Genomic DNA, 25,357 nt, shown 5'->3' with positions numbered 1-25,357 from the left:
TACCTTCTAGTACTGATATACTCCCACACAGTGCATACATACTACCTTCTAGTACTGATATACAGCCATACAGTGCGTACACACTACCTTCTAGTACTGATATACTCCCACACAGTGTATACATACTACCTTCTAGCACTGATATACTCCCACACAGTGCGTACACACTATCTTCTAGTACTGATATACTCCCACACAGTACGTACATACTACCTTCTAGTACTGATATACTACCATACAGTGCATACATACTACCTTCTAGTACTGATATACTCCCACACAGTGCGCACATACTACCTTCTAGCACTGATATACTGCCATATAGTGCAAACATACTACTTTCTAGTACTGATATACTCCCACACAGTGCGTACACACTACCTTCTAGTACTGATGTACTGCCACACTGTGCACACATACTACCTTCTAGTACTGATATACTGCCATACAGTGCATACACACTACCTTCTAATACTGATATACTGCCACACAGTGCGTACATACTACCTTCTAGTACTGATATACTCCCACACAGTGCATACACACTACCTTCTAGTACAGATATACTGCCACACAGTGCGTGTATACTACCTTGTTGTACTGATATACTACCACACAGTGCGTACATACTACGCTCTAGTACTGATATACTCCCACACAGTGCATACATACTACCTTCTACTACTGATATACTGCCATACAGTGCGTACATACTACCTTCTAGTACTGATATACTCCCACACAGTGCATACACACTACCTTCTAGTACTGATATACTCCCACACAGTGCGTACATGCGACCTTCTAGTACTGATATACTCCCACCAGTGCGTACATACTACCTTCTAGTACTGATATACTCCCACACAGTGCGTACATGCGACCTTCTAGTACTGATATACTCCCACCAGTGCGAACATACTACCTTCTAGCACTGATATACTGCCATACAGTGCATACATACTGCTTTCTAGTACTGATATACTCCCACACAGTGCATACATACTACCTTCTAGTACTGATATACTGCCGTACATTGCGTACATACTACCTTCTAGTACTGATATACTCCCACACAGTGCATACATACTACCTTCTAGTACTGATATACTCCCACACAGTGCGTACATACTACCTTCTAGTACTGATATACTCCCACACAGTGCGCACATACTACCTTCTAGTACTGATATCCTGCCATACAGTGCGTACATACTACCTTCTAGTACTGATATACTCCCACACAGTGCATACATACTACTTTCTAGTACTGATATACTGCCATACAGTGCGTACACACTACCTTCTAGTACTGATATACTCCCACACAGTGCGTACATACTACCTTCTAGTACTGATATTCTGCCATACATTGCGTACACACTACCTTCTAGTACTGATATACTCCCACACAGTGCGTACATACTACCTTCTAGTACTGATATTCTGCCATACAGTGCGTACACACTACCTTCTAGTACTGATATACTCCCACACAGTGCGTACATACTACCTTCTAGTACTGATATACTGCCATATAGTGCATACACACTACCTTCTAGTACTGATATACTCCCACACAGTGCATACATACTACCTTCTAGTAATGATATACTCCCACACAGTGCATACATACTACCTTCTAGTACTGATATACTGCCACACAGTGCGTACACACTACCTTCTAGTACTGATATTCTGCCATACAGTGCGTACACACTACCTTCTAGTACTGATATACTCCCACACAGTGCGTACATACTACCTTCTAGTACTGATATACTGCCATATAGTGCGTACACACTACCTTCTAGTACTGATATACTGCCACACAGTGCGTGTTTACTACCTTCAAGTACTGATATACTGCCACACAGTGCGTACACACTACCTTCTAGTACTGATATTCTGCCATACAGTGCGTACATACTACCTTCTAGTACTGATATACTGCCATACAGTGCGTACACACTACCTTCTAGTACTGATATACTCCCACACAGTGCGTACATACTACCTTCTAGTACTGATATACTGCCATATAGTGCATACACACTACCTTCTAGTACTGATATACTGCCACAAAGTGCGTGTATACTACCTTCTAGTAATGATATACTCCCACACAGTGCATACATACTACCTTCTAGTACTGATATACTCCCACACAGTGCATACATACTACCTTCTAGTACTGATATACTGCCACACAGTGCGTACACACTACCTTCTAGTACTGATATTCTGCCATACAGTGCGTACACACTACCTTCTAGTACTGATATACTCCCACACAGTGCGTACATACTACCTTCTAGTACTGATATACTGCCATACAGTGCGTACACACTACCTTCAAGTACTGATATACTCCCACACAGTGCGTACATACTACCTTCTAGTACTGATATTCTGCCATACAGTGCGTACACACTACCTTCTAGTACTGATATACTCCCACACAGTGCATACATACTACCTTCTAGTACTGATATTCTGCCACACAGTGCGTACATACTACCTTCTAGTACTGATATACTCCCACACAGTGCATACATACGACCTTCTAGTACTGATATACTGCCACACAGTGCATACACACTACCTTCTAGTACTGATATACTGCCACACAGTGCGTGTATACTACCTTCTAGTACTGATATACTCCCACACAGTGCATACATACTACCTTCTAGTACTGATATACTGCCATACAGTGCATACATACTACCTTCTAGTACTGATTTACTTCCACACAGTGCATACACATTACCTTCTAGTACAGATATACTGCCATACAGTGCATACATACTACCTTCTAGTACTGATATACTCCCACACATTGCATACACACTACCTTCTAGTACAGATATACTGCCACACAGTGCGTACATACTACCTTCTAGTACTGATATACTCCCACACAGTGCGTACATGCGACCTTCTAGTACTGATATACTCCCACCTGTGTGAACATACTACCTTCTAGCACTGATATACTGCCATACAGTGCATACATACTACTTTCTAGTACTGATATACTCCCACACAGTGCATACATACTACCTTCTAGTACTGATATACTGCCATACAGTGCGTACATACTACCTTCTAGTACTGATATACTGCCACACAGTGCGTACATTCTACCTTCTAGTACTGATGTACTGCCACACTGTGCGTACATACTACCTTCTAGTACTGATATACTCCCACACAGTGCGTACATGCAACCTTCTAGTACTCATATACTCCCACACAGTGCGTACATACTACCTTCTAGTACTGATATACTGCCACACAGTGCGTACATACTACCTTCTAGTACTGATATACTTCCACACAGTGCATACACACTACCTTCTAGTACTGATATACTGCCACACAGTGCATACATACAACCTTCTAGTACTGATATACTCCCACACAGTGCATACATACTACCTTCTAGTACTGATATACTCCCACACAGTGCGTACATACTTCCTTCTAGTACTGATATACTGCCACACTGTGCGTACATACTACCTTCTAGTACTGATATACTCCCACACAGTGCGTACATACTACCTTCTAGTACTGATATACTGCCACACTGTGCGTACATACTACCTTCTAGTACTGATATACTCCCACACAGTGCATACATACTACCTTCTAGTACTGATATACTCCCACACAGTGCGTACATACTACCTTCTAGTACTGATATACTCCCACACAGTGCATACATACTACTTTCTAGTACTGATATACTCCCACACAGTGCATACATACTACCTTCTAGTACTGATATTCTGCCATACTGTGCGTACACACTACCTTCTAGTACTGATATACTCCCACACAGTGAATACATACTACTTCTAGTACTGATATACTGCCATACAGTGCATACACACTACCTTCTAGTACTGATATACTGCCACACAGTGCGTGTACACTACCTTCTAGTACTGATATACTCCCACACAGTGCAAACACATTACCTTCTAGTACAGATATACTGCCATACAGTGCATACATACTACCTTCTAGTACTGATATACTCCCACACAGTGCATACACACTACCTTCTAGTACAGATATACTGCCACACAGTGCGTGTATACTACCTTGTTGTACTGATATACTACCACACAGTGCGTACATACTACGCTCTAGTACTGATATACTCCCACACAGTGCATACATACTACCTTCTACTACTGATATACTGCCATACAGTGCGTACATACTACCTTCTAGTACTGATATACTCCCACACAGTGCATACACACTACCTTCTAGTACTGATATACTGCCATACAGTGCGTACATACTACCTTCTAGTAGTGATATACTCCCACACAGTGCGTACATGCGACCTTCTAGTACTGATATACTCCCACCAGTGCGTACATACTACCTTCTAGTACTGATATACTCCCACACAGTGCGTACATGCGACCTTCTAGTACTGATATACTCCCACCAGTGCGAACATACTACCTTCTAGCACTGATATACTGCCATACAGTGCATACATACTGCTTTCTAGTACTGATATACTCCCACACAGTGCATACATACTACCTTCTAGTACTGATATACTGCCGTACAGTGCGTACATACTACCTTCTAGTACTGATATACTGCCACACAGTGCGTACATTCTACCTTCTAGTACTGATGTACTGCCACACTGTGCACACATACTACCTTCTAGTACTGATATATTCCCACACAGTGAGCACATGCAACCTTCTAGTACTGATATACTCCCACACAGTGCATACATACTACCTTCTAGTACTGATATACTGCCACACAGTGCGTACATACTACCTTCTAGTACTGATATACTGCCACACAGTGCATACATACGACCTTCTAGTACAGATATACTGCCATACAGTGCATACATACTACCTTCTAGTACTGATATACTCCCACACATTGCATACACACTACCTTCTAGTACAGATATACTGCCACACAGTGCGTGTATACTACCTTGTTGTACTGATATACTACCACACAGTGCGTACATACTACGTTCTAGTACTGATATACTCCCACACAGTGCATACACACTACCTTCTAGTACTGATATACTGCCATACAGTGCATACATACTACCTTCTACTACTGATATACTGCCATACAGTGTGTACATACTACCTTCTAGCACTGATATACTCCCACACAGTGCATACACACTACCTTCTAGTACTGATATACTGCCATACAGTGCGTACATGCGACCTTCTAGTACTGATATACTCCCACCTGTGTGAACATACTACCTTCTAGCACTGATATACTGCCATACAGTGCATACATACTACTTTCTAGTACTGATATACTCCCACACAGTGCATACATACTACCTTCTAGTACTGATATACTGCCATACAGTGCGTACATACTACCTTCTAGTACTGATATACTGCCACACAGTGCGTACATTCTACCTTCTAGTACTGATGTACTGCCACACTGTGCGTACATACTACCTTCTAGTACTGATATACTCCCACACAGTGCGTACCTGCAACCTTCTAGTACTCATATACTCCCACACAGTGCGTACATACTACCTTCTAGTACTGATATACTGCCACACAGTACGTACATACTACCTTCTATTACTGATATACTTCCACACAGTGCATACACACTACCTTCTAGTACTGATATACTGCCACACAGTGCATACATACGACCTTCTAGTACTGATATACTCCCACACAGTGCATACATACTACCTTCTAGTACTGATATACTCCCACACAGTGCGTACATACTACCTTCTAGTACTGATATACTGCCACACTGTGCGTACATACTACCTTCTAGTACTGATATACTCCCACACAGTGCGTACATACTACCTTCTAGTACTGATATACTGCCACACTGTGCGTACATACTACCTTCTAGTACTGATATACTCCCACACAGTGCATACATACTACCTTCTAGTACTGATATACTCCCACACAGTGCGTACATACTACCTTCTAGTACTGATATACTCCCACACAGTGCGCACATACTACCTTCTAGTACTGATATCCTGCCATACAGTGCGTACATACTACCTTCTAGTACTGATATACTCCCACACATTGCATACATACTACTTTCTAGTACTGATATACTGCCATACAGTGCGTACACACTACCTTCTAGTACTGATATACTCCCACACAGTGCTTACATACTACCTTCTAGTACTGATATTCTGCCATACATTGCGTACACACTACCTTCTAGTACTGATATACTCCCACACATTGCGTACATACTACCTTCTAGTACTGATATTCTGCCATACAGTGCGTACACACTACCTTCTAGTACTGATATTCTGCCATACAGTGCGTACATACTACCTTCTAGTACTGATATTCTGCCATACAGTGCGTACACACTACCTTCTAGTACTGATATACTCCCACACAGTGCGTACATACTACTTTCTAGTACTGATATACTGCCATATAGTGCATACACACTACCTTCTAGTACTGATATACTGCCACAAAGTGCGTGTATACTACCTTCTAGTAATGATATACTCCCACACAGTGCATACATACTACCTTCTAGTACTGATATACTCCCACACAGTGCATACATACTACCTTCTAGTACTGATATACTGCCACACAGTGCGTACACACTACCTTCTAGTACTGATATTCTGCCATACAGTGCGTACACACTACCTTCTAGTACTGATATACTCCCACACAGTGCGTACATACTACCTTCTAGTACTGATATACTGCCATATAGTGCGTACACACTACCTTCTAGTACTGATATACTGCCACACAGTGCGTGTTTACTACCTTCAAGTACTGATATACTGCCACACAGTGCGTACACACTACCTTCTAGTACTGATATTCTGCCATACAGTGCGTACATACTACCTTCTAGTACTGATATACTGCCATACAGTGCGTACACACTACCTTCTAGTACTGATATACTCCCACACAGTGCGTACATACTACCTTCTAGTACTGATATACTGCCATATAGTGCATACACACTACCTTCTAGTACTGATATACTGCCACAAAGTGCGTGTATACTACCTTCTAGTAATGATATACTCCCACACAGTGCATACATACTACCTTCTAGTACTGATATACTCCCACACAGTGCATACATACTACCTTCTAGTACTGATATACTGCCACACAGTGCGTACACACTACCTTCTAGTACTGATATTCTGCCATACAGTGCGTACACACTACCTTCTAGTACTGATATACTCCCACACAGTGCGTACATACTACCTTCTAGTACTGATATACTGCCATACAGTGCGTACACACTACCTTATAGTTCTGATATACTACCACACAGTGCATACATACTACCTTCTAATACTGATATACTGCCATACAGTGCGTACATGCGACCTTCTAGTACTGATATACTCCCACACAGTGCGTACATACTACCTTCTAGTACTGATATACTGCCATACAGTGCGTACACACTACCTTCAAGTACTGATATACTCCCACACAGTGCGTACATACTACCTTCTAGTACTGATATTCTGCCATACAGTGCGTACACACTACCTTCTAGTACTGATATACTGCCACACAGTGCATACATACTACCTTCTAGTACTGATATACTGCCACACAGTGCATACACACTACCTTCTAGTACTGATATACTGCCACACAGTGCGTGTATACTACCTTCTAGTACTGATATACTCCCACACAGTGCATACATACTACCTTCTAGTACTGATATACTGCCATACAGTGCATACATACTACCTTCTAGTACTGATTTACTTCCACACAGTGCATACACATTACCTTCTAGTACAGATATACTGCCATACAGTGCATACATACTACCTTCTAGTACTGATATACTCCCACACATTGCATACACACTACCTTCTAGTACAGATATACTGCCACACAGTGCGTGTATACTACCTTGTTGTACTGATATACTACCACACAGTGCGTACATACTACGTTCTACTACTGATATACTCCCACACAGTGCATACATACTACCTTCTACTACTGATATACTGCCATACAGTGTGTACATACTACCTTCTAGTACTGATATACTCCCACACAGTACATACACACTACCTTCTAGTACTGATATACTCCCACACAGTGCGTACATGCGACCTTCTAGTACTGATATACTCCCACCTGTGTGAACATACTACCTTCTAGCACTGATATACTGCCATACAGTGCATACATACTACTTTCTAGTACTGATATACTCCCACACAGTGCATACATACTACCTTCTAGTACTGATATACTGCCATACAGTGCGTACATACTACCTTCTAGTACTGATATACTGCCACACAGTGCGTACATTCTACCTTCTAGTACTGATGTACTGCCACACTGTGCGTACATACTACCTTCTAGTACTGATATACTCCCACACAGTGCGTACATGCAACCTTCTAGTACTCATATACTCCCACACAGTGCGTACATACTACCTTCTAGTACTGATATACTGCCACACAGTGCGTACATACTACCTTCTAGTACTGATATACTTCCACACAGTGCATACACACTACCTTCTAGTACTGATATACTGCCACACAGTGCATACATACGACCTTCTAGTACTGATATACTCCCACACAGTGCATACATACTACCTTCTAGTACTGATATACTCCCACACAGTGCGTACATACTTCCTTCTAGTACTGATATACTGCCACACTGTGCGTACATACTACCTTCTAGTACTGATATACTCCCACACAGTGCGTACATACTACCTTCTAGTACTGATATACTGCCACACTGTGCGTACATACTACCTTCTAGTACTGATATACTCCCACACAGTGCATACATACTACCTTCTAGTACTGATATACTCCCACACAGTGCGTACATACTACCTTCTAGTACTGATATACTCCCACACAGTGCGCACATACTACCTTCTAGTACTGATATCCTGCCATACAGTGCGTACATACTACCTTCTAGTACTGATATACTCCCACACAGTGCATACATACTACTTTCTAGTACTGATATACTGCCATACAGTGCGTACACACTACCTTCTTGTACTGATATACTCCCACACAGTGCGTACATACTACCTTCTAGTACTGATATTCTGCCATACAGTGCGTACACACTACCTTCTAGTACTGATATACTCCCACACATTGCGTACATACTACCTTCTAGTACTGATATTCTGCCATACAGTGCGTACACACTACCTTCTACTACTGATATACTCCCACACAGTGCGTACATACTACCTTCTAGTACTGATATTCTGCCATACAGTGCGTACACACTACCTTCTAGTACTGATATACTCCCACACAGTGCGTACATACTACCTTCTAGTACTGATATACTGCCATATAGTGCATACACACTACCTTCTAGTACTGATATACTGCCACAAAGTGCGTGTATACTACCTTCTAGTAATGATATACTCCCACACAGTGCATACATACTACCTTCTAGTACTGATATACTCCCACACAGTGTATACATACTACCTTCTAGTACTGATATACTGCCACACAGTGCGTACACACTACCTTCTAGTACTGATATTCTGCCATACAGTGCGTACACACTACCTTCTAGTACTGATATACTCCCACACAGTGCGTACATACTACCTTCTAGTACTGATATACTGCCATATAGTGCGTACACACTACCTTCTAGTACTGATATACTGCCACACAGTGCGTGTTTACTACCTTCAAGTACTGATATACTGCCACACAGTGCGTACACACTACCTTCTAGTACTGATATTCTGCCATACAGTGCGTACATGCTACCTTCTAGTACTGATATACTCCCACACAGTGCGTACATACTACCTTCTAGTACTGATATACTGCCATACAGTGCGTACACACTACCTTATAGTTCTGATATACTACCACACAGTGCATACATACTACCTTCTAATACTGATATACTGCCATACAGTGCGTACATGCGACCTTCTAGTACTGATATACTCCCACACAGTGCGTACATACTACCTTCTAGTACTGATATACTGCCATACAGTGCGTACACACTACCTTCAAGTACTGATATACTCCCACACAGTGCGTACATACTACCTTCTAGTACTGATATTCTGCCATACAGTGCGTACACACTACCTTCTAGTACTGATATACTCCCACACAGTGCGTACATACTACCTTCTAGTACTGATATACTGCCATATAGTGCGTACACACTACCTTCTAGTACTGATATACTGCCACACAATGCGTACACACTACCTTCTAGTACTGATATTCTGCCATACAATGCGTACACACTACCTTCTAGTACTGATATACTCCCACACAGTGCGTACATACTACCTTCTATTACTGATATACTGCCATACAGTGCGTACATGCGACCTTCTAGTACTGATATACTCCCACACAGTGCGTACATACTACCTTCTAGTACTGATATACTGCCATACAGTGCGTACACACTACCTTCTAGTACTGATATACTCCCACACAGTGCATACATACTACCTTCTAGTACTGATATTCTGCCATACAGTGCGTACACACTACCTTCTAGTACTGATATACTCCCACACAGTGCGTACATACTACCTTCTAGTACTGATATACTGCCATATAGTGCGTACACACTACCTTCTAGTACTGATATACTGCCACACAGTGCGTGTATACTACCTTCAAGTACTGATGTACTGCCATACAGTGAGTACATACTACCTTCTAGTACTGATATACTCCCACACAGTGCGTACATACTACCTTCTATTACTGATATACTGCCATACAGTGCGTACATGCGACCTTCTAGTACTGATATACTCCCACACAGTGCGTACATACTACCTTCTAGTACTGATATACTGCCATACAGTGCGTACACACTACCTTCTAGTACTGATATACTCCCACACAGTGCGTAAACACTACCTTCTAGTACTGATATACTCCCACACAGTGCATACACACTACCTTCTAGTACTGATATCCTCCCACACAGTGCGCACATACTACCTTCTAGTACTGATATCCTGCCATACAGTGCGTACATACTACCTTCTAGTACTGATATACTCCCACACAGTGCATACATACTACTTTCTAGTAGTGATATACTGCCATACAGTGCGTACACACTACCTTCTAGTACTGATATACTGCCATACAGTGCGTACACACTACCTTCTAGTACTGATATACTCCCACACAGTGCGTACATACTACCTTCTAGTACTGATATACTCCCACACAGTGCATACCTACTACCTTCTAGTACTGATATTCTGCCATACAGTGCGTATACACTACCTTCTAGTACGGATATACTCCCACACAGTGCGTACATACTACCTTCTAGTACTGATAAACTCCCACACAATGCGTACATACTACCTTCTAGTACTGATATACTGCCACACAGTGCGTATACACTACCTTCTAGTACTGATATACTCCCACACAGTGCGTACACACTACCTTCTAGTACTGATATACTGCCATATAGTGCATACACACTACCTTCTAGTACTGATATACTCCCACACAGTGCATACATACTACCTTCTAGTACTGATATACTGCCACACAGTGCATACATACTACCTTCTAGTACTGATATACTGCCACACAGTGCGTGTATACTACCTTCTAGTACTGATATACTGCCACACAGTGCGTACATACTACCTTCTAGTACTGATATACTCCCACACAGTGCATACATACTACCTTCTAGTACTGATATACTGCCACACAGTGCGTACACACTACCTTCTAGTACTGATATACTGCCACACAGTGCGTGTATGCTACCTTCTAGTACTGATATACTGCCACAGTGCGTACATACTACCTTCTAGTACTGATATACTCCCACACAGTGCATACATACTACCTTCTAGTACTGATATACTGCCACACAGTGCGTGTATACTACCTTCTAGTACTGATATACTGCCACACAGTGCGTACACCCTACCTTCTAGTACTGATATACTGCCACACAGTGCGTGTATACTACCTTCTAGTACTGATATACTGCCACACAGTGCTTACATACTACCTTCTAGTACTGATATACTCCCACACAGTGCATACATACTACCTTCTAGTACTGATATACTGCCACACAGTGTGTACACACTACCTTCTAGTACTGATATACTCCCACACAGTGCATACATACTACCTTCTAGTACTGATATACTCCCACACAGTGCATACATACTGCCTTCTAGTACTGATATACTGCCACACAGTGCGTGTATACTACCTTCTAGTACTGATATACTGCCACACAGTGCGTACACACTACCTTCTAGTACTGATATACTGCCACACAGTGCGTGTATACTACCTTCTAGTACTGATATACTGCCACACAGTGTGTACATACTACCTTCTAGTACTGATATACTCCCACACAGTGCGTACACACTACCTTCTAGTACTGATATACTCCCACACAGTGCGTACATGCGACCTTCTACTACTGATATACAGTCATACAGTACTGAAAAAAAAAGTCGTATGCATTGCAGAAATAGTATTATCATACAGTGCATAAAAATAATTACATACAGTACCCCATAATACTACCATACAGCACTGATAGAATTCCACAGTGTCCACAATACTGTTACATAATAATAGCTTTAGCAAGCACATTATACCAGAGTGCCCTCATAATTCTGCCTAATAGTAGCTTAATAATACTGCCCCATAGTACAGTCTTAGAGAAACATCATAAATAGTGTAATACAGTATCTAAAAGACAACATACATTTCTTACAGAACAACACACAATGAACAATACTGTACAGGAGCTTAATAAAGTCCCATATTGTAGTACTGTCATAATGAAACAAAATAACACAGCGCCAAATCGCACCCTATCATTTTTATACAATTACAACATACTTTGAACACAGAATAATACCGTACCGTGCTCATATAATGCCGCCAAACTGCGAGATTTAACACTGTAAAGTGGTATTATTCATTACCATATACCGTATGGTGCTTACATAATAATACAGTCAGATTATAATAACGCCATACAGTGCACCAACATTACCACCACAGTGTGCGACGTGGAAATACTTCTACGATATCCGATAGTTACCGTATAGGTGTGACATCCCGCTGAGGTCCCGCTGATATCCACCCCTAACGGGCGCCGGGTATATACAAAGCTTTCCATTACACAGGCCGGTGACAACAGAACCAACATAATAACCCACACAGCATCCCGATATCGCAGCGTGTTCCACGTTTTCCCCGTTATGTTCGTTTCTCATGTTTACATGGGCTGATAATTGGGAACGAGCGTCCTGATATCCACGAGCACTCTCGTGAAGATCCCACGAGGTATCCATGAGGTGAAGGTTGTCAGGAGCTTGTTGCTTATCCCTTATAGTATATTACCGCACTCCCATTGTCCTTCATCCAATCTGATCTCATAAAACTAGTGCCATACAGTGCCAAAATAATACTGCCCACGAAATGTAACAGCGCCATACAGTGCTAAAATAATACTGCCACACAGAATATAACAGTGCCATACAGTGCCCACATAATATTGTCATATGAAATATAATGGTGCCAAATCATGCACAAATAATAATACTGTACAAGATTTAATAGCGCCAAACAGCAATCAAATAATACTGCCATACTGAATCTAACAGTGCCATACAGTGCACACAATACTGCCATAGAGGGCTTGGCTCACCTGTCCTAGGCCCTCACCTCTCTCCTCACCCCACCTTGGCACAGGTCACTCTCTGATCCTCCGCCGGGGTCACGTGGAGGGCGACACTTCAGCACCAGAGAAAACAAAGATTGGGGCGGAACACTGGTTGCGATGGTGTAAGGCTTAGTCAGGCGAGGGCCTAGGACAGGGGAGTACAGAGTGGTTTAATATTTTTTAACTCCTTCACCACCCCTGTTTATTATGTTTCGGGGTCTGGATAAACAGTAATTTGGGCAGTTTTGGATTTTTTTCGGACCGAATCTGTCTGGAAATAAAATTGTGAGTTTCGCCCATCTTTACTTCTTCATAAGCACCAATTAAGAGAAGGTATGGAAAAATTGCTACCTCTGCACCGAGACGCTCATAGCCCTACGCAGAGCGTGGAAGCCCCTCCGTCCCCCCGTCCTGGCGCTGGGCTGCGGAATGCTAGCCTGACTTATCTGATGATTCCGTAACCAATACGCTATGGATAATGTATTCAGCAATATCTACAGCTGGCATTGCAGATGAAGTTATGAATCATTGCTCTCCCTCTCTCCCTCCTCGGTGCTCGCTGCCCTCTGCTCTCGCTCTGCCAGTATAACGAATGGAGAAAATGTTTTATTCAGGGAAAAGCACTCGCTAAATAATTGATAGTAACTTAAATGGAATATTACATGGCCACGCCGCCACCTAGTGGTAAAACAGCGCAGGACCCAGCTATAACACAGCGAGGCTGCCATCTAGTGGTGAACTGAAAGCCAAGCAGCCCAGGAGAAAGGGTTAAAGGGGTTTTCCACTATAACAAAAGCGGTCCCTAAAAACTTTTATTAAACAGGGCAGAGACCCTCCCCTCCTGGGAACGAAGCCGACTCTTTGCTATTTCTATCCTGCGCATAAAAAACGCTTAGAAAAACGCATGCAAACGCAAAACAAACGCGCTTTTTTAACGTCATGCGTACGCTGATGCGTCAAAAAAACGCAGCGTTGCTTGCGTTTTACATGCGTTTTTGCATGCGCATGCGTTTTTAGGTTTGACATTTCACAATTTCACAATTTTGCTGTTTTCAGTCTTACAGCAGTCTGTAGAGTATTGGGGAATTCCAGTGCCCACACAATCTTTTATCACCTTGGTTTTTGGAAGTGGTTTTCCATTGTCTAGACCACATTCCAGACTTGTTTACCTCAACGCATGCGCACAAAAAAACGCAAACGTGCGCAAGACCATGCGTACGCATGCGTTCTCATAGACTTCAATGTGTTGGTTTTGCGCATTCCGTGCGCATGCATTTTTTTGACGAGACAGGGCGGACCAAAAAATGCAACATGTTGCACCTGGCGCACCTGGCGCGAAAGACAAAAAAACGCATGCGCACGAAAACGCAAGCGTGCGCAAGACCATGCACACGTCATGTTAAACATAGGTGCGCAGTGCGCATGCGCACGGGTGCGCACGATGCGCTGCGCACAAAAGCACTAATGTGAAACCAGCCTTAGGGACCACTGCTGTAACAGCTCCACGGCAGCTTAATTTGGGCGTTCTGACCACTTTCTCCGACTGCCACAACTCAGGACTCTCATCACTTCCTGTTCCTCTGCTCCCGACATTCTTCTTCACCGGCCGGCTGAACAGGAACCAATCTTCCAGGAGCGGCAAGTGATCCTTCCAGGTTTCCGCTTCATCTGCTCCCGCCATCCACAAACCGCCGGGCTGGGAATCCCGATACCTCCTCAGAAAGACGTGCTGCGCCGCTGCATGGGAGAAGGCGACTTGCTCTGCAAAGGTATCTCTCTTCCATATACAACGTCCTTACCTTCCGGACCCTGTCCATTTGTGGGTGGACCCACTTCTGGCTGCGCCACCCGTTCGGCTTCAGACTCCTCCCGGTTCTCAGGAATCTGCTGCAGGGGTCAGGGCTTCTTCATTCTTCACCGCACCCATCTCAGACGGGCACTAGTCACCATGGGACATGGCCTTGGCTTAGGCCACTGTTTATGCCAAGCTGGTTTTGTGCCCTTTTCTGCTTCGGACGCCCACAATGGGTGGCACCACTCCCATCTTTCGTGCCACTGACCGCCATCTTCATGTCAGCGTTTGGCGCCATCTTAAAGTCTCTAACGGCCACCATCTTTACCGTTTTCAGGGCTCCTCCACTCTCTGCACACGCGGAATCGCAATCCTGATGACTATGCCAGTTTTGTGAGGAGGCCAGGGTGGTAGTCGTGGCGAGGAGCTGCTGTGTCACCACACCCTGGCTCCCCACAAAGGAAACATAAAGTAGAACACTCACTTTAGATTCTAGGGTTCCTTCTGCTTCAGCCATCTCGGCTTCAGATACTCGGTTCTCACAAACGACTCCAGAATCCATGTTCATGCTTAACAGTTTAACTTTACTTAGTAACAGCAATCTCTGCCTCTTTCTGGCAATCTCTGCCTTTTCCTGGACAATCCCTGTCCCGTTCTGGCAATCTCTGCCTTGTCTTGGCAATCTCTGCCTTGTCCTGGTAATCTCTGCCTCGTCCTGGTAATCTCTGCCTCGTCCTGGTAATCTCTGCCTCGTCCTGGTAATCTCTGCCTCGTCCTGGCAATCTCTGCCTCGTCCTGGCAATCTCTGCCTCGTCCCGGCAATCTCTGCCTCGTCCCGGCAATCTCTGCCTCGTCCCGGCAATCTCTGCCTCTTCCTGGACAATCTCTGTCCTGTTCTGACAATCTCTGCCTTGTCCTGGCAATCTCTGCCTCGCTTTACTTGACCTTGTCCTGGGCATGGCTGCCCAGGCTCTCCCCTATCCGGGAAGTCCCATCACTATATCCCACTGTCCTGTGCTACCCCCATATATAACTCCTCCCAGCCTGGAAAACCGTTTATGCTAATTATGCTTATCCTAACACTCTCATTCCCTATCCCTATGGTGCCCCACTATTCTATGCTACTGCTACCTCCTATCATATCCTATCCCTGATCCTATACACAACACATGTCAAGTATATGCACATTACAACAACAGTAGATAAATAAACTAACATCTATAAACACTATGGAACCGCACACATTTAATGTGAATACTGTCCAAAGAGGGGGAGGTATATGACGGCCTCTGTTACCTCCTTACACATACATCACCACTGCAGCCAATCACTAATCATCAAGACTTTGCGCTTAGTGATTGGCTGTAGTGGTGATGAGTGCGGTAGTAGTCATTATGTCACCACTGCAGCCAATAAACAAAGCAGCCACAGAGAGTCAACACAACCCTCGGGGAGTGTGGGCTATCTGCTGTGTTTGTTATTTCACAAGTGTAAAAGCGTTTGGGGACCACATTCATTAAAGTGGAAAACCCCTTTAAGTGATGTCATATCACTTTATCACTTGTACATCAGTCATAGATGACTACGTCAGGAGGGGTCTAAACATTGGAAACAAAGTGATCCCGAAACTATAATTGTCACACCAGTTTAATTAAGTCACATCCCTTTAATTACGACACACCCCTTTAATTAAGACACATAAATTGCTAGCTTCTCGCCAGGTTGGGAGGTTTAGGACTCTTCTGGAATTCTCATCTTACTACAGAATCTCATGCACACTTGGCAAGAACATCGGAGACAAAAGAAAGTTTCCCTCCTCCAGTTTCCTTTTTTTTGGCCTCTCTACTGCTACTTTGTGGTGTGAATTGATCTTCGGTGATGAATCGGAAACAGAAATAACCTGAGAATGAGGAGCCCGACACCCAGGTAGGAAACTATCACAGCCACAACTGAGTAGAACGTAGAGCCCGAAATGTAACACTCGTGTTCTCCCTGGTGTTCACCGTCTTCCAATATCAGGCGGACACTTTTTGCTGCGCGCCGCCTTCTGGATGGCCTCGTGTTACTAGAGAATGGTCGTGGCGGTGGTCGTGCTCGTGGTGGTGGAGCCGCTAGTTCTGCATATTTTATAAGCCTTTAATAGATGACCTGACAGCCGCGCCGCAGTCAGGCCCCACAGATGGTCCGATGTAATATAAGATTTACTCTTTACCAGTCTGTGGTCATCAAACTTCAACAGTCAAGTCATGAATGTCACCTCCAAAGGTCATGGTGTAGCTACCAGTTCCAGGGGTGGACATACCATTGGTGCAGCTTGAGCAGCTGCACAGGGTTCCAAGGGGTAATAAGCCACTTCTACATTCAAAACAAGTAAAATTGTGCCTTATGAGGAGCTATTGGACTACAAATAGCTAATATATTGTTCTTCCACCCCGGACTGTTATCCTGTAACTCAGGTAAGAGGCGCTTACATACAATTGGGGCCAAGTCCAGATGTGGCCTCTCAGGGGCCGAGTCCAGTGCCCACTGCTATCCCTTTCCTTGAATAGTTCATAATCTGTCCATCTACCTGAAAGTGACAGTCAACATACCGGCACCTACCATAAGGGCAACCTCACCTTCATTGAAGCTCATTTGTCCCAAGTGATGTGAGCCTCCACTCAAGCAAAGAATAAGAAAGGGACAAATGCTCTGAGGCGCACATACTTTTCTGCACATAATAGGCAATCTTCTCTAGCTTTATATCCAGAAGGCAGGGACGTAACTATTGCGGTTGCACAGGTTGCGACCACGACCGGGCAGGTGAGGGGCCAGCCGCCGTCAGTGCAAACGTTAACTGGATATGCGTACTCAGAGGCACGTTCAGCTCTAGAATATTTTCAGTGTAGAGACCTGTCCGGTTTGTGGGCAGCGATACATGCTGTCTGTCAATCAGAGGCCAACAGATAACGTCGGCATGCATGTAACTGGGGCGTATGGTAGTGATGTCATGCGCTCCTGTCGCTTGCACATTGAAGTCAGCTACCGGCTTCAGAAGAGGACACCTTGCCGTGGCGGGACAGAGGAAAGGTGAGTATAATGGTTTATTTTTTTTCTATGCATTAAACAACAGCGCCAGAATGGGGACGTATACCAGGATGGTGGATATATATACCAGGACGGGGGATATATTGTATATATCAGGATGGGCCCCAGGATGGGGATAATATATACCAGGATGGGAAACATATATACACGGATGGGGGACACATATACCAATATGGGGAACATATATACCAGGATGGGGGACATATATACCAGGATGGGGGATATATATACTAAGATGGGGGGCATATATACCAGGATGAGGAACATATACCAGGATGGGGGATATATATACTAAGATGGGGGACATATATACCAGAAAGGGAGACATATATACCAGGATGAGGAACATATATACTAGGATGGGGGATATATTGTATATATCAGGATGGGCCCCAGGATGGGGATAATATATACCAGGATGGGAAACATATATACACGGATGGGGGACATATATACTAATATGGGGAACATATATACCAGGATGGGGGATATATATACTAAGATGGGGGGCATATATACCAGGATGAGGAACATATATACTAGGATGGGGGACATATATACCAGGATGAGGAACATATATACCAGGATGGGGAACATATAAACCAGGATGGGGAACATATAAACCAGGATGGGGAACATATATACTAGGATGGGGGACATATATACCAGGATGGGGGACATATATACCAGGATGGGGGACATATATACCAGGATGGGGGACATATATACCAGGATGAGGAACATATATACAAGGATGGGGGATATATTGTATATATCAGGATGGGGGACATATATACCAGGATGGGGGACATATATACTAGGATGGGGGACATATATACTAGGATGGGGGACATATATACTAGGATGGGGGATATATTGTATATATCAGGATGGGGGACATATATACAAGGATGGGGGACATATATACTAGGATGGGGGACATATATACTAGGATGGGGGACATATATACTAGGATGGGGGACATACAGTATATACTAGGATGGGGGACATATATACCAGGATGGGGGACATATATACCAGGATGGGGGACATATATACCAGGATGGGGGACATATATACTAGGATGGGGGACATGTATACTAGGATGGGGGACATATATACAAGGATGGGGGACATATATACAAGGATGGGGGATATATTGTATATATCAGGATGGGGGACATATATACAAGGATGGGGGACATATATACTAGGATGGGGGACATATATACTAGGATGGGGGACATATATACTAGGATGGGGGACATATATACTAGGATGGGGGACATATATACTAGGATGGGGGACATATATACTAGGATGGGGGACATATATACCAGGATGGGGGACATATATACTAGGATGGGAGACATATATACTAGGATGGGGGACATATATACCAGGATGGGGGACATATATACTAGGATGGGGGACATATATACCAGGATGGGGAACATATATACCAGGATGGGGGATATATATACCAGGATGGGAGACATATATACCAGGATGGGAGACATATATACCAGGATGAGGAACATATATACTAGGATGGGGATATTTTGTATATATCAGGATGGGAACATATATACCGGGATATAGGACATATATATATTTACCAGGATGGGGGCCGTATATACCAGTAAGAAGCCTAAGATGGGGGACAGTACTACATAATGGGGGGAGAGGGAACAACTCGAATGTCCTCATAGGATTTAGAATGTTACAAGCATCCATACATCTGACCAACATGTGGGAGGGAAGGCCCAGGTCCAAATTTTGCACATCGGACTCTAGCTACGCCGCTGGCAGAAGGTCAATGTGTAGAGCGTGATGTATATAATTTTTAGCCATGACGAAGCCCCATCCCCTCCTCACTCCTGGTCTCCTCCATGTCTTGCATCCTGCCTCCTAAATGTGCCATTGAACCCCTAGGAACAAGAGACCTTCGAAAATTGCTGATTTCTGAGGGTCTTTAGCAGAGGGGTTGGGGAGATTCGCCGATTCTTACCCTCATTTCAGACATTCTTGGAGAGTGGTTATGATATAAAGATAAGACTTTGAATTTTTAGAGAGTCCTTATTTTGGCTTTAGTGACGTTGTCTTTTTGGTAGAAGGTAATGACATTTACCACCAACCTTCTGGAACACTGCAGGATTCGGCAAAGCTGGTCCAAATCCGGGAACATCATCCCGGGCAGTGACGGAGACCTGCAGACAAAATAATAGTCATTCCCACACTGCACCCACAGGCAAACCGTCACGTAGAAGCCAACAATTCTGACCCTGGTATCACGGGCTGAGGAAGCTGAGATATGGGCCACTGTAGGATGTGGTCCTCACACTATTCAGCTTCTTTACATCCCTGGTGAGCACATTGTTCCCTCCACATTGTCGGCCCCAAAGGGCCGCAGGTAGCTCCACAGTGGGACGACTATCAAACAGCTCCTCAGATCTCAGCTTCCAGGACTCTTGAGATGTATCATGTGGACGTTCTCTGTCTCTTTTTTTACATCCTCTTTGGTCTTTGCCACTTATTAATATATAATTAGAGATGTGTAACAAGATGTCTCCTCCTGCAGTAGTTTATGTGGCGGCTCCACTCTATCGGCCTTTATGATGTATCATTTATATTAGATGGGATTTTACTCCGGCGATCACTTATGTCCCGGGATTATTTCATCTTTATATATCACTGCTAAAAGCTGGAGACATTTATTAACCTCAACGGAACGTTATTGTGTTTATTGCAGGAGGACACACCACGCAGAAAGTCAGAGACCACCACGGTCAAGCACATTAGCTTTACTCCAGAAGTGCCCCCTATGGAAAGTGTCACCCTATAAAGAAGGAATTAATCCAAAAGCATGGGACTCCATGCTGACAGTGACTGAGGTGCCGAGGAATGGAGCAGGTCTGACTGCTGGACTTCCAGAGATCACAACTTCCAAGGGCTCACGACACGGGCTAAAAGGTCATGGCTCCTTCTGCTTTCACCAGTCGCAGCGCCACCATTGTCCTTACCTTGCTGGTATTGCAGCTGCAATTAAGCTGCAGTACCGAGCACAACCTATGTTCAATGGTGACGCTGTGTGCAGTATGGAAGGTCCTCTGTTGTTATGCACAGATGAATAGCACCAGTCACATTGATGGGATATAGTAAAGAATTGCTTTAGGAAATGAAAATGTCATCCATGTATAAGAAATAATTTACAATTGGTACCCATGCTGCATTCAACCGCTGCGACGTGAGGACGTACCTTGTACAGGGAGTCACCGCTGAGGCTTGGGCAGGACTGGATCACCATGTAGCAGTGTAGGAAATGGGAGGTAATGATATCGGGGGAGAAGACGGCGCCATCGTCCTGATACACCAGGGACACAATGTCATTTCCAATGTGACGTTTCCTCTGGAGCTGAAAATACAAATCTCAATGGCCTCTATATTCTACTGAGTACATACAGTATACAGTACAGTGCCGCACAGTGCTGATATACATACTGTACATACCGCCACATGGTGCTTGTATAATACCAACACACAGTCCCACACACAATTTAAGCCCGGGGTCACACTTGCGAGAAACTCGCACGAGTCTCGCTTCACAATATCCGGCACTGCCACCGGCACTCGGACGGAGCGCTCAGCTGCATAGAAATACATGCAGCCAGGGGTGGATTAAGGGTAGCCAGGGCCCGGGGCAGTTCAGACTCTGTGGGCCCCCCTTGTCACGTGACGGGGGTCACGAATCGTAGAGCCACACTCTACATAGAGAATAATGGGGCCTCCAGCACCGACCTCCACCTGCAGAGCCGCACTCCACATAGAGAATAATGGGGCCTCCGGCACCGACCTCCACCCGCAGAGCCGCACTCCACATAGAGAATAATGGGGCCTCCAGCACCGACCTCCACCCGCAGAGCCGCACTCCACATAGAGAATAATGGGGCCTCCAGGACCGACCTCCACCCGCAGAGCCGCACTCCACATAGAGAATAATGGAGCCTCCGGCACCGACCTCCACCCGCAGAGCCGCACTCCACATAGAGAATAATGGGGCCTCCAGCACCGACCTCCACCCGCAGAGCCGCACTCCACATAGAGAATAATGGGGCCTCCAGCACCGACCTCCACCTGCAGAGCCGCACTCCACATAGAGAATAATGGGGCCTCCAGCACCGACCTCCACCCGCAGAGCCGCACTCCACATAGAGAATAATGGAGCCTCCGGCACCGACCTCCACCCGCAGAGCCGCACTCCACATAGAGAATAATGGGGCCTGCAGCACTGACCTCCACCCGCAGAGCCGCACTCCACATAGAGAATAATGGGGCCTCCAGCACTGACCTCCACCCGCAGAGCCGCACTCCACATAGAGAATAATGGAGCCTCCAGCACCGACCTCCACCCGCAGAGCCGCACTCCACATAGAGAATAATGGAGCCTCCAGCACCGACCTCCACCCGCAGAGCCGCACTCCACATAGAGAATAATGGAGCCTCCAGCACTGACCTCCACCCGCAGAGCCGCACTCCACATAGAGAATAATGGGGCCTCCAGCACCGACCTCCACCTGCAGAGCCGCACTCCACATAGAGAATAATGGAGCCTCCAGCACCGACCTCCACCCGCAGAGCCGCACTCCACATAGAGAATAATGGAGCCTCCAGCACTGACCTCCACCCGCAGAGCCGCACTCCACATAGAGAATAATGGAGCCTCCAGCACCTACCTCCACCCGCAGAGCCGCACTCCACATAGAGAATAAAGGAGCCTCCAGCACCGACCTCCACCTGCAGAGCCCCACTCCACATAGAGAATAATGGAGCCTCCAGCTCCGACCTCCACCCGCAGAGCCGCACTCCACATAGAGAATAATGGGGCCTCCAGCACCGACCTCCACCCGCAGAGCCGCACTCCACATAGAGAATAATGGAGCCTCCAGCATCTACCTCCACCCGCAGAGCCCCACTCCACATAGAGAAAAATGGGGCCTCCAGCACCGACCTCCACCCGCAGAGCCACACTCTACATAGAGAATAATGGGGCCTCCAGCACCGACCTCCACCCGCAGAGCCGCACTCCACATAGAGAATAATGGAGCCTCCAGCACTGACCTCCACCCGCAGAGCCGCACTCCACATAGAGAATAATGGAGCCTCCAGCACCGACCTCCACCCGCAGAGCCGCACTCCACATAGAGAATAATGGAGCCTCCAGCACCGACCTCCACCCGCAGAGCCCCACTCCACATAGAGAATAATGGAGCCTCCAGCACTGACCTCCACCCGCAGAGCCGCACTCCACATAGAGAATAATGGAGCCTCCAGCACCTACCTCCACCCGCAGAGCCACACTCCACATAGAGAATAATGGGGCCTCCAGCACCGACCTCCACCCGCAGAGCCACACTCCACATAGAGAATAATGGAGCCTCCGGCACCGACCTCCACCCGCAGAGCCGCACTCCACATAGAGAATAATGGAGCCTCCGGCACCGACCTCCACCCGCAGAGCCGCACTCCACATAGAGAATAATGGAGCCTCCGGCACCGACCTCCACCCGCAGAGCCACACTCCACATAGAGAATAATGGAGCCTCCGGCACCGACCTCCACCCGCAGAGCCGCACTCCACATAGAGAATAATGGGGCCTCCGGCACCGACCTCCACCCGCAGAGCCCCACTCCACATAGAGAATAATGGAGCCTCCGGCACCGACCTCCACCCGCAGAGCCGCACTCCACATAGAGAATAATGGAGCCTCCGGCACCGACCTCCACCCGCAGAGCCGCACTCCACATAGAGAATAATGGGGCCTCCAGCACCGACCTCCACCCGCAGAGCCTCACTCCACATAGAGAATAATGGGGCCTCCAGCACCGACCTCCACCCGCAGAGCCGCACTCCACATAGAGAATAATGGAGCCTCCAGCACCGACCTCCACCCGCAGAGCCGCACTCCACATAGAGAATAATGGGGCCTCCGGCACCGACCTCCACCCGCAGAGCCGCACTCCACATATAGAATAATGGAGCCTCCAGCACTGACCTCCACCCGCAGAGCCGCACTCCACATAGAGAATAATGGAGCCTCCAGCACCGACCTCCACCCGCAGAGCCGCACTCCACATAGAGAATAATGGAGCCTCCGGCACCGACCTCCACCCGCAGAGCCGCACTCCACATAGAGAATAATGGAGCCTCCAGCACCGACCTCCACCCGCAGAGCCACACTCCACAGAGAATAATGGGGCCTCCAGCACCGACCTCCACCCGCAGAGCCGCACTCCACATAGAGAATAAAGGAGCCTCCAGCACCGACCTCCACCCGCAGAGCCACACTCCACATAGAGAATAAAGGAGCCTCCAGCACCGACCTCCACCCGCAGAGCCGCACTCCACATAGAGAATAATGGAGCCTCCAGCACCGACCTCCACCCGCAGAGCCGCACTCCACATAGAGGATAATGGAGCCTCCAGCACCGACCTCCACCCGCAGAGCCACACTCCACATAGAGAATAATGGAGCCTCCAGCACCGACCTCCACCCGCAGAGCCACACTCCCCATAGAGTATAATGGAGCCTCCAGCACCGACCTCCACCCGCAGAGCCACACTCCACATAGAGAATAATGGAGCCTCCAGCACCGACCTCCA

At 45.8% G+C, this 25,357-nt stretch overlaps 1 protein-coding gene across 1 annotated transcript in view; it reads right to left on the bottom strand.

Moving 5' to 3' along the window:
• The window catches only part of LOC141056309 (rap1 GTPase-activating protein 1-like), a 94,144-nt gene that overhangs the window by 9,851 nt on the left and 58,936 nt on the right, over positions 1-25,357 (bottom strand). Inside the window, exons 13-14 of the mRNA XM_073553045.1 lie at positions 21,956-22,111; positions 20,835-20,906 (exon numbers count right to left, since the gene is read on the bottom strand). Of these exons, the coding sequence (XP_073409146.1) occupies positions 20,835-20,906; positions 21,956-22,111 (228 nt within the window). The remainder of the gene's footprint in view (positions 1-20,834; positions 20,907-21,955; positions 22,112-25,357) is intronic.

The sequence above is a fragment of the Dendrobates tinctorius genome, unplaced genomic scaffold (genome assembly GCF_039654945.1).
Source record: "Dendrobates tinctorius isolate UK_male_01 unplaced genomic scaffold, ASM3965494v1 ptg000196l, whole genome shotgun sequence".
Taxonomy (NCBI): Eukaryota; Metazoa; Chordata; class Amphibia; order Anura; family Dendrobatidae; genus Dendrobates; species Dendrobates tinctorius.
The sequence above is the reverse complement of the archived record's forward strand: the minus strand, read 5'-3'. Positions and strand labels throughout refer to the sequence as shown.